The 11576-nt window shown below is 37.3% G+C and overlaps 1 protein-coding gene across 1 annotated transcript; it reads left to right on the forward strand.

Annotated features, from left to right (window-relative positions):
- LOC109232491 (cyclin-SDS-like) lies at positions 5071-10511 on the forward strand. The gene is made up of 8 exons (XM_019398262.1): positions 5071-5257; positions 5949-6955; positions 7184-7345; positions 8702-8868; positions 9213-9341; positions 9478-9658; positions 9851-9895; positions 10226-10511. The coding sequence occupies exons 1-8, from the start codon at positions 5071-5073 to the stop codon at positions 10253-10255; spliced, it is 1908 nt and encodes a 635-aa protein (XP_019253807.1). The 3' UTR covers positions 10256-10511.

Below are 11576 nucleotides of genomic sequence, written 5' to 3' on the forward strand. Positions count from 1 at the left end.
TTTCTTCCCCCCCATATTTAGGGTTACGGTCGAATCCTATGGGAGATTGCCTACGTATCATGACCCCGCACGAATCAGACCAAGCGTAGTTCTTGCAAATAGATGAGAACTCAAATGCAAGAAATAAAGAAACAATTTTATTTTTGGGAATTTTCAAATTTACATAATAACAAAAGGCAATTACAAAGCTACTAGACTATTTCTTTTTTGGAAATGAAAACTACGGCCTCAAGAGTACATTCAAAGCTTCAAAATCCCGGGGGGCCGCGGGCATCACTCGGCATTGCCGCGGGCCTGCGTGACAAGACCCTTTGCAACTGATCAAATCGTTCATGACCTGGCGAACAAATATTCATGCGGAGGCAAAGAAGTGGTAACGACCCATTACGTTCACCAGCCTGACACTTCATGACAATATAGTTGGCCATGTTTATGATTCTCTCCCGGAATTTGACCCTTCTTTGGAGTAGCCGGCTTATCTGTTGAGTGCGGGCTTCTAGTACCTGCGAATCCTGGAAGTGAAGATCACGATGTAACCAATTTTAGTTCCTTCTCCATATCGGCAATTAATAGTAGCACTGTCCTTTCAAGCCTGAGCTACTTTCTCCCGACGGGCTGCACCTTTCTTCAGAGTAATCAATTTTCTTTTCAGTTGGCAATGGTTCCCTCATAGTTTTTTCTTTCATTATGCTGCCACGAACTGGCGCCCTTTCCTCTGTCTTCTTGGCCATTGAGCCGAAGTTGTGCATGCTTCCCTCGGATTTTCCAATTCTTCCTTGACGTCCCGGACTGTTTTCTTCAAACCCTCTTATCAATCTCTCGTCGGATAGACTTCTTTCTCGATTCCTTGCATCTAATTTCAGTTGTTGAATTTGGGCCTTGAGAAGCTTCATTCTCCTGGGCAATTGCTTTTATCACCTTCATCAGCTGCGCGTTTGCAAGCTGTTTTCGAACCGAAGCTCCTGAACCTGTTTTTCCAATGCGCCAATCCGAGCTCTATACTCTTTTTCTTTATCCAACCAATCCCACTGCACCCGGGCCTCGTTTGTTAATTGTTGCACATGCGGCCTTTTGGCGGGTCTCTCGGGGATTTGAAACCTTTTACCAAACCAAACCAAATATTTGGGGTCTACTTCACCTCTGGCCCGGTCCTGTACTATAGTTTTAGGCTCAAGATACCTGCACTCATTCCAGATTTTCCGGATTTGGCCTTCAGGGAATGCAGCTTTTGGGCCCAACTCAATGACTTGCCCACTCAGGTCCTCATCACCGTGTACCGTCTGAAATCTTCCAAATTGTCGCAAAACTCGGTAAGGAGCATAAGGCTGAATGCTTCGAATACCCATCAGAAGAATATAAGGGACTTCTGCTGATGTGTATACAGCTTCAGTGGCAGGAAGCCATCCATAAGCCCATTCAACTTTATCTGCAGTGAGGGATCTTAAACATGACAACCAGGCCTCAGTACCTTCCGGGAACTCAATACCTGTAACTCGGGTCTCGAACTCTGCGATACAACTCAACCGGTTAAACCGTAATTCATGTAGCCTGTGCGGTGACAGAGATGTTCCTGTATCCACAACTGCAAGAGCACATTGCAACCTTGAAAGAATTTCTCCCCTTCTCGACATTTGGTCAGAGCTCGATATATTTCTGCTACAATCAAAGGAACCACTGTGCTAGTAGGTTTCTTTATGGCAATATCTAGCATGCCTACTAGACCAAGGTCTATGTGACCGTCTTTCCTGGGACAAACTAACACTCCCAAAAAGGCCACCATGAAGGCTAATCCGCGTCGGGCCTCCCATTTGTCTTTGTTTCCAGCATGTGTCAATCCTGTATTGGGTTCCTCAAAGCCTTTGGGGTTACCATACCGGTGATACAGGAAATGTAGTGTACAGCACCCTTCCGCCAAATGTGTGTCTTGAATATCCCGACTGATGTTCAACAAATCTAAAAACCTGTGAAGAGTTACCGGCCGTGGAGCCAAAGGGTATCTACCACGGAGGTTCCCATTTAGACCTGCGTATCCGGCGATCTCTTCTAATGTAGGTGTGAGCTCAAAATCTGAAAACCGAAACACATTACGGGTCGGGTCCCAAAATGGTATTAGTGCCTCAATGACATCTGTTCTTGGCTTGATTTTTAACAAATCTACGAGACCGCCCAGGCTTTTGATCACAGTATCTCTGCTTCCTTTTCCCAAGTCATGCCACCACATATGGAGTTTCAAAGGGATCTCGCTCAGGACTGAGAAGGTTTCGATGTCACTTGAATTCATCCTGCACATCTATTTTAGGGGAGTTTAATGACTTATTTTGAAAAATGGCTAGTTGTGCAAAAATTCTTTATTTAGAAAATAAGGACTTGGATTTGCAAATACGACCTTTCAGCACTTCTGGAAAGAAGATTTTAAGGCGGTTTCCGCAAACCATTTGAAAATGACTCAGGGTGGCTATTCTTGCAAAACGGCCTTCCGGCGTCCTTTTGGGGACATTCGGCTTATTTTAAAACAAGAATGGCATCGCCCAATTTATTTGACAAAAAATTAAAATTTTGGTATTTTTGGCTATTTTTGCAAAAGGGGAGGTTGGACCCGATGAGGGTTGCCTACGTATCTCACATCCGGCGAGAATCAAACCGGCGTAGTTCGGGCGGATTTGCCAAAATCAAAACTATTTTGAACAACAATTTTTCTTTTCTATGTTTTCAAATATTTTTCTCTTTTTCTCTTTTTTTTTCATTTTTCACAAATCCGGCAGCATTTCGGTACTATTTGGGCACTTGGTTTCTCACAACAAATGGTTACCCTCCCTTAGTCCTAACACTGCTTAGTTTTTATAATTTTCTCTCATTTAGACGAGCCGGTCAACATGCAAATCCAAGCAGATAAATGCGCAAGTAGCACGTAAGATGCATCAGGACGGTCAATTTATTTCAGGTCACCTGTCCTAGACGAACCCAACCCCTGTGTTGAGTCCCCTAAGTCAAATGCACATGATGCAAACAAACGTCCTACTAGGGATCCGGCATGTGGTTTTGTTCTTCTAGGCTTAACCCTAGGTTTATTGGTCTAGACCTGGCTTACTCGAGCGGACAACTCGAGCCGAGGGGGAGGCAGCGTACCGGGGATACAGAAGCTCCACCGGCTTTGCAACTTATCCAAACCTCGTTCTAAATGGGAAAAGACTCTAAACAGAAGAGAAGCTACACGAAGTGCACCCTTCTCCATGATGTAGAAGACTCAGAAAGAGGAAGGGATTCGCGACAGTTTATATATACAATTTCAACAAATATCAAAGCGGTAAAACATTTAGCACATATAGCATGGAACATGTAGAAAAATCAGATAAAGCCAAATATAACAATTGTACTAAGCGCGAATTCTTGAACCCTGAATCGAAATTCTGGGTTCGATCCCCAGCAGAGTCGCCAGAGCTGTCACACCTCCTTTTTTACACACCCACCCCGAAGGAGAATGTATAAGGGAGTTTTTCCATTTAAAGTGACATTATTCGAAATGGGATTATTTATTTATTTTTCAGAGTCGCCACTTGGGATAGGTTTGGCTTTTGGTGTCCCAAGTTACCAGTTTATCTTGAATCCCAAATCGAGGAAAATTTCGACTTCCCAATTGGAGTCTGCGAACCAGAAATTCTGAATAAGGAATTCTGTTGACCCGAGGGAAGGTGTTAGGCACCCCCGGATCCCGTGGTTCTAGCACGGTCGCTTAAATTATTATAAATGGCTAAAAATCTGGTTCTTATACATGCTCCAACCTATAGTGCAATTTTATAAATTTGTTTAACCGCTTTTAATTAGTTTTTTTATGAAAGTGAACGCTGTTTAAGAGCGTGTTTTAGGATCACGTCACATGAAATGCACCCGGATCCTCGACACCTCTTATTCAATGTTTTGGGATTTGGATTTGGGTCGCATGAAATGCACACCCGTATTTAAGAAGGTAAAATTATTAAAAGCGCGCCTAAAGCAACTAACTTATTATCGACTTCGCGGGAGGCCATGAAAATTCGCTAAATGGCACGTCCCATGTTCTAAGGATTTTAAAAGGGATATTTAAAGAGGGCCACGCAATTTGTGGATTTTGTTTGGCGCGGCATACCTCAATTTTGTTTTTAAAAGGACGTCCTAAGGATGAACTATTATTATCTTTTAAGGATTGTCTCTAAAAAAACTTAATTAATTAGCACTATGAATTAATTATTATTAAAGGCATTCAAGAAAGTTCGGGCCTCAAGATCAAGTCCAAACTTAAACAAGGAGACCTCCATTGTTGAAGGCCCCTTAATTCAAGTCTGCCACTTGACTTGAAAGGCCCAGGCCTGCATTACAAATTTAGGCCCATAGCCTTAATTAAGGCCTTCAGCATCAAAATCCAAAAATCAAAGTAATTCAAGATTTCACATTATTTTACCAAAAAAAGAAAGTCACATATTTAAGAGAACCTATCCTGTTGTGCAATGCTTGGACTATTTAGTCGTGAAGTAATTAGGAGTGAGATAAATTAAAACTCATCATTTTGTGGAAAATGCACGAGAAGAAGTATTGATAAGACCAAATGTTTCCTTACCATTTATTTTTTGCAAAAAAAAAAAAAAAGAAAAAAAAAGAAGCTAAAACAACAAGAACAAATGGCCTCGTTATACTCTTTCGCGAACAAAAGATATGAATCCAACTTTGGGATGCCATATATTCAAGGTTTCCATTGTCCATATCCAGCAGCCTATTTAATAATCAGAATAAAAGTTGGCTAATAATCCTTTAATTATTACCAATTTTCTCAAATTACAAACTGAAAAAGTCTTAAAATGAATCACTCCGAGCATACGAACATATGGATAGTTCCAACAATCGCACGGTAGGTCACTTAAATAAATCCAAATTAAACACTAAGCACATGTAATATATCAATAAGAGTGAGAAAGAATAATAAAATCGGACCTTTATTGCTGCACTTTTTTTCTCCTTACACACAGTGAAAACGAAACTCTAAAGGAAAGCGAAAATCCAAGAATGAGCTACCCACAGAACCTCGGACCGGCGAACCCAATGGCGACTTCAAACAAAGAGCCCGAACTCGCCGATAGCCTCGAATCGACACCGAAAAACTCGAATTCGGATAGGCACAAATTCCAAGAAACTGGAGGTGGTCGCTGCTTCAAACGGCGATTGACAATGTGGTGGTTATTTGGGCTTTTTATATGGCTGGACGGTGGAAGAGATGGTTGTTTAATGGGTTTGGTTTTTCAGTGATTCATGATTTTGTGTAATGATGAGGGAATATATTATGGGTAGTGGAGTGGCGTTTTCCTTTGTGAGATGAGGAGAAATTTTTATATCATCCGAAGAGAGGAGCTGCGCCTTATGGTCTTCGAAAAATTAGCAATCCCCTGTTCTTCTTAGAGTCTTTTTTTTTGTAGGTGTAGGGTGTAGGGTTATATAGGGGAGGGATTAGGTTAGGGGTATGGGCCTAGGAACTATGGGCTATGTATTTTGGGCCAAAGACTAAAAAATGGACTATAAGATTTATAAAAACGGGATAAACCAACCTAAAACTAATTTTTTCTTCTAAAATTATGTATAATTATAATATAAAAATATAAAATTAATTTTAATTAATTGAACTAAACTATAAAACATAAAACTATTTTTTTTTGTGTTTTCAAGATTATAAAAATAAAGATAGGGTACTATTTTTGTAATTTTTTTTTAAAGATTAAAAATGACTATAAAATATTAATAAACCTATTTTTTTGTAATTTTTTATTTTCTTGTAATAAAATAAAGTAAAAATTAGTTGAAATGGCGATATTAGACCTAAACTAAATATTTACATGCTAAAATGGGTAAAATTTCGGGGAGGGTCAAAAATCACATGTGTAACACTACTCAGTTAAGATTTGAGATTTTTCCCACTTTTGGAACAGAAGTACAAGTAATGAAGCGAAAGTTACCCTCGGAAGCAGCACTTCAACCGGCGGTTCAGCAACCGACCGAGAAAATCCTCCCGCCAGTGGTGACGAAGCAACTCCGGTCGAAGCTACATCGCCGGCGGAGATCACGTATCACTCCGATAATTCTATGTTCCTTATCTAATATTGCTGGTTCGTCGCACTTGATCAGCGAACTCTCACGTGAATCGAGCAAAAGTTCTGTGAATAAGGAAACGGCAGTGAAGAAGCGACGAAGCACCGATGCTGAAGTGGAATTATCGGAGTGCTCTTGTGTTGAGTCATCAGAGATATCTAGTTTTCAGACAATTTCCAGTAAAATCACGAAAACTGATCAAAATTCAGTGCATATCTCTCACGATATCGTCTCAAAACAGAAGCGAAATGTAAAAGATATTGAAGAAACTGAGGATTCTAATGAAGCTTCTGGTGATTTTTGCAGTAAAAGCTCTAAAAATGCTGAGAAAATCAAAGACGACGATGTTGTTTCGTTCAATTCTGTGTTACAATCGCCTTCTGAGTCAAAATCTGGAAAATTATCAGTTCAAACAACCAAATGTAGTGAAAACAGAGCAACGGAAGATGTGAAGTATTCTGAAGTTTCACGAGTCTGTCCAGAGGTAGAATCTGCTATAGGACATGCACATGAGAAGCTCGTTGGAGCCGATTTTGATCTGGAATGTTCTGAACATTTGTCAAACAGTGATATTTCCGATGATTATTCTTCATCAACTTACTCTGAACTCCAGTCGGAGATTTTCCCGGAGAGTTCCGATATAGATCTGATCGCCGATTATAGTTCATCCGATTGGTACGATTCTGGAAGCCAGTTCTCCGAGAAATCGAACGCCGACGCTAGTCCTTCACCTACTTTCGCGTTGTATCTTCAATTCAGTCAACAGTTCTGCAGATCATCGACCGTCAGTTTGCAATCCACTTCCGTAAACTCTCCAGATGATTATCACATTTTTACTGAACTCATCGTAAGTTCTATAAATCCTACTTCCTTTGTACCTAAAATTTACTTTTCAATTTTTATCTCTCAGCTGAAAATTATCGAAATTGAAATGTACTTGTTGTTAGGAGCTGATGAAATTCACCGCAGTTTAGTTATTAGTATATTATTGTTGAAATTCACGCTTATTTTAGTTGTGTTAGCCTTAAATATCATTATGATTCTTCTGTTTATTTTTCGTTTTTGTACGAAGCAGGGATTGGAAGAAGAAGAGGATGAAGAGAGCTATAGGATGATACGGAAGAGAGAGAGGAGACAGTTGTATCCACATGACTACGCCGAGGAGTACTGCTCCACGACGGACTACGGCGATCTCATCGTCCAGCAGCGGTTGCAGATGGTTCGTTGGATCCTTGAGGTCAGTTAATTAGTGATGAGACGTGCTATTCCACGTTTCTTAATTTCTAGTTGATGCAATATGCAAAGTTATGTTTCTCTGGAAATTGACTTTACTTATTAGCAAAATCAAATCAACTTTGTGTGATATGTTAATTGTTATGTATGTGGAAATTTTACGCTGATTGTGCATGTGGATCGGAAGTTATATTTTCTACTTACTGGTAATAAGCCAATAAATCCAGTTTGCACGTGAGCCTATAATGTTGCTGTCCATACTGCGTGATCGATGCATGTCATTCATGAATCATGGGGCAATTATATATTTACGAGTTTAATTAACTGGTAATTGATAATTCACTGATAGTATAAAAAATCGCATATATCTTAAATTCTATATTTACCTTCTTCTTTTTTTGAGATAAAAGTAAAGTATAATCCTTCCTTTTATAGTACATGAAGGTGCTTGAATGAATGAGGAGATTAATAGGTTATTTCTTTTATAAGTATTATGTTAATAATAGTAGAAGAAAATTAACAATGATTGAATACTAGTAATTTTATAGGGTTGAACCAAAAAAAAGTAATTTTATAGGGAAATATCTTTTTCATTAAAATTCAAATTGAAATAATTAAATGAATTTTAAATTGATCATGAAATTTGTGAAAGTTGAATGGAATAATATTGTCAAACATTTCGGTAAGTTCGAAAATGAAAAGGATGCTATACGTAAATTGAGTATCGTAACTCAACTTTTTGCTTGTGTTGTTGTTTTTCATTCATAGAGTAACTAGGTCGCAGTAAAATTTTCTAATAAAAAGCTAAAATTTATCCGCACTCAATTTTAAAATTTCACTTGCATTTCAGGCGTTTACCAAATGATGGCCCTTAAAACCAATGGTGCTGGGAGTAGTCCAATTCCACAAAATTGCTGTTACTTAAATAATAAAAAGAGGCAGCCCGGTGCACTATGCTCCCGTTATGTGCAGCGTTCGGGAAAGGGTCGGACCACAAGGGTCTATCATACGCAGCCTTACCCTGCATTTCTACCAGAGGCTGTTTCTACGGCTCGAACCCGTGACCTTCTGGTTACTTAAATATGATTAGAAATTTTACAGTTCTTTATATGATGAAATGTGCGAGACCATTCCTTGGCACCCCAAGATTCCCATTTTTTATCTGCAGAGAATTGCAGTACATAATATAACTTTTTTCCATCTGATATGATGCTATTAACCTTGATTAAGAGCCTCGGAGTAAATGAAATAAAATTTGTTTCAACAGCCTATGCTTCGGAAATGTGCAAATACATACTAATACCACTAGTGTTTGGCAGTTCCCACTGCTGTCTAATGTTGGACATTACTTCTTTTACAGCAAGCTACGAGGAAGAAACTTCAGAAGGAGACGATGTTCTTAAGTGTCAACCTCTTTGACCGATTTCTAAGCAAAGGATACTTCAAAACCAAAAGATGCCTTCAAATTGCTGGTGTAGCCTGCCTTACACTGGCAGTCAGGATTGAAGAAAACCAGCCTTACAATAGGTAATGTTTCTTGCTCTGATATTATTTCTGGGCTTGTTCACTTGAATGCCACAAGAGTATCAGAATGAAATGGCTAAAGAACGTTCATGCAAACAGAGTTTGAAATCAATTATAAAATCTGTGGAAGCTCAGCTTTGCAAATTACCTTGCATTCATGTTCTCTGATGTTTAAGTCACTGGGAAAGATTGCTAAACTTTTTGAAGGAAAAGCTCAAGTTGATACACAAGTTAGAAGTCTTGGTCTTTAACGTTCCATATCATTGTTAAAAGATGTTTATCTGCTTAGGTCTCATTTGCAAAATAGTTACTTACTCCAGTTGACAAGTTCACAACTTCCATTTCAGCATCCGCCAGAAGACATTCGTTATTGCAGGCACTGCATATAGCTGTAGTGAAGTGGTGGCTATGGAGTGGTTGGTGCAGGAGGTGCTAAACTTCCAGTGCTTGCTTCCAACGATATACAACTTCTTATGGTATAATGATCAACCATGCTATACAAATTCTTATTGCTCGAAATATGATATATACTCGATGAGTTTGCCTTATCCCTACTAAATAAGTAAAGAGCCATCCATCTATTTTATACGGCTTTTGTCCCGACCGACACAGGTTCTATCTTAAGGCTGCTAGAGCTACCAAATACATGGAGAGGACTGCCAAGTACCTGGCAGTACTAGCTTTGCAGGGTCATGAGCACTTGTGCTACAGACCATCAACTGTAGCTTCTGCACTTGTGATTCTCTCTTCATCAGCTGAAAATCTTTATGACTCCTGCCATTTGGTCACGGAGGTAACTTCGTAAGACATGATTATTAATCCAAGTGAAATGCATCTTCAAAAACAAATCATCTCCAAGTATATATTTAAATACTAGTATATCTAAAATTGTGCTTTGCAAGTGCCACATTTTCCCCAAGTCAGTGTCATGATGGAAATGCATTTGTACTCTAATTCACATGTTTCTTTACCTCTTCATCTGCAGACTCATGCGAGAGTAAAAGACGAGGATTTACCTGATTGCATAAAGGTATTATATGGCAATCTACCAATATTAAGCTCATTTTTCTCTATCTGTGTTGAGGGTCTATCGGAAACAGCCTCTCTATCTCTATGAGGTAGGGGTAAGGTCTGCGTACACACTACCCTCCCCAGATCTCATTTATGGGATCAAACTAGGTTTGTTGTTGTTGTTTCTCTATCTGTGCAGAAACTTGAGCCAGACAACTACGACAACTCTAAAGTCACTCCTTTTCTTATTTTGCATAATCTAAGTTATGATACTGGTTTAATGAAGTTACTCCTTTTAATTTAGCTTATCAAAGAAGTTTTCTGATGGCATATTGTTCGTACATGACAGAGCTTGGAATGGTTGGTGAAGTACATTTGATATGAAGGTGGTCCAGCATCTCAAAAAATTTCTCCATATTTGGAGTAAATCAGTTTTTTTTCATCTCATTCTTTGGCTAAAATTTTTTCTTAATCTTTTCCAAAAGTGTCAGGCAATAACATCAAGATATAGTCTTCTTAAGTTTGAGCAAGTTAGGCTTACTTCATTCTTTTGTCCTTGTAACAATACCAAAAGTACACTTCGTGTCTACTGTCCTTGCCGGAGAGTCCATTACTCAAATGATCACTCAACTATCCCAAATTATTTCTTAAAGTCACTTTACTTTCATTTGTAACAACAAAGTCACTGAACTATGCCTATTGCATTCAGAAGGTCACTTAACTAGATTTTTCAAATTTTGGATTGCCAAATACCTATTTTACCCTCTAAGTTATAAACATTTATCTTCTTTTTATTTTTTTAAAAACTTTTTAATATTATTATTTTCCCTTTTTAATTTATGTTATGGACTTACCTATAGAATAAATAAATAATTATTTATAAATTAAAAAAATAGAAAGTATTTAAACATATATAATGCCGGAATAACAAAATAATGGGCATAGTAAAAAAAATTAATTAGAATAATTTGTTAGTAATAATAATTTTAGTATTTTAACAACAAAAATTCAGAATTTATTTACACAATTCATAATGAAAGAAAAAAAAGGTTGTAAAATAAATATTCCATGTACGTAATATAAAAATAATTATTTAAATAAAGGTATTTTTGTAATGTACATTATATATTCTTGAAAATTATGCACAATTATATTATTATGTTTCTACCAACTTTTCGACGACACAAAGTTATACATCGGAAAGCAGGGAGACTATCTGTATGGGGTAAAATATGCTATGTTAAGTCGTGCATGGAATATATATTATATAATTGAGCATAACTTTCAAGAATATATATTGTATATTATAAAAATGTTTTTAATTAAATAATTATTTTTATATTACGTGCATGGAATATATATTTTACAACCTTTATTTTCTTTCATTCTGAATTGTGTAAATAAATTTTTGAATTTTTCTTGTTAATACTAAAATTATTATTACAAATGAATTATTCTAATTAATTCTTTTACTATGCTCATTATTTTGTTATTCCAGCATTATAGATGCTTAAATATTTTTTATTTTTTTAATTTATAATAATATTTATTTATTCTATAAGTAAGTAATATAAATTAAAAAGGGGAAATCATAATATTAAAAAGTTTTAAAAAATAAATAAAAGAAGATAAATATTTATACTTTAGAGGGTAAAATAGGTATTTGGCAATCCAAAATTTGGAAAATCTAGTTGAGTGAC

The sequence above is a fragment of the Nicotiana attenuata genome, chromosome 9, assembly GCF_001879085.1.
Source record: "Nicotiana attenuata strain UT chromosome 9, NIATTr2, whole genome shotgun sequence".
Classification (NCBI taxonomy): Eukaryota; Viridiplantae; Streptophyta; class Magnoliopsida; order Solanales; family Solanaceae; genus Nicotiana; species Nicotiana attenuata.

What these genes read in the sequence shown, in the direction of transcription:
- LOC109232491 (XM_019398262.1), top strand. Translation starts at nt 5,071, where the DNA reads ATGGCGACTTCAAACAAAGAGCCCGAACTCGCCGATAGCCTCGAATCG. An exon ending in GAAAACCAGCCTTACAATAG is followed by an intron (nt 8,869 to 9,212) that starts GTAATGTTTCTT and finishes CTTCCATTTCAG; the next exon opens with CATCCGCCAGAAGACATTCG. An exon ending in ATTTACCTGATTGCATAAAG is followed by an intron (nt 9,896 to 10,225) that starts GTATTATATGGC and finishes CGTACATGACAG; the next exon opens with AGCTTGGAATGGTTGGTGAA.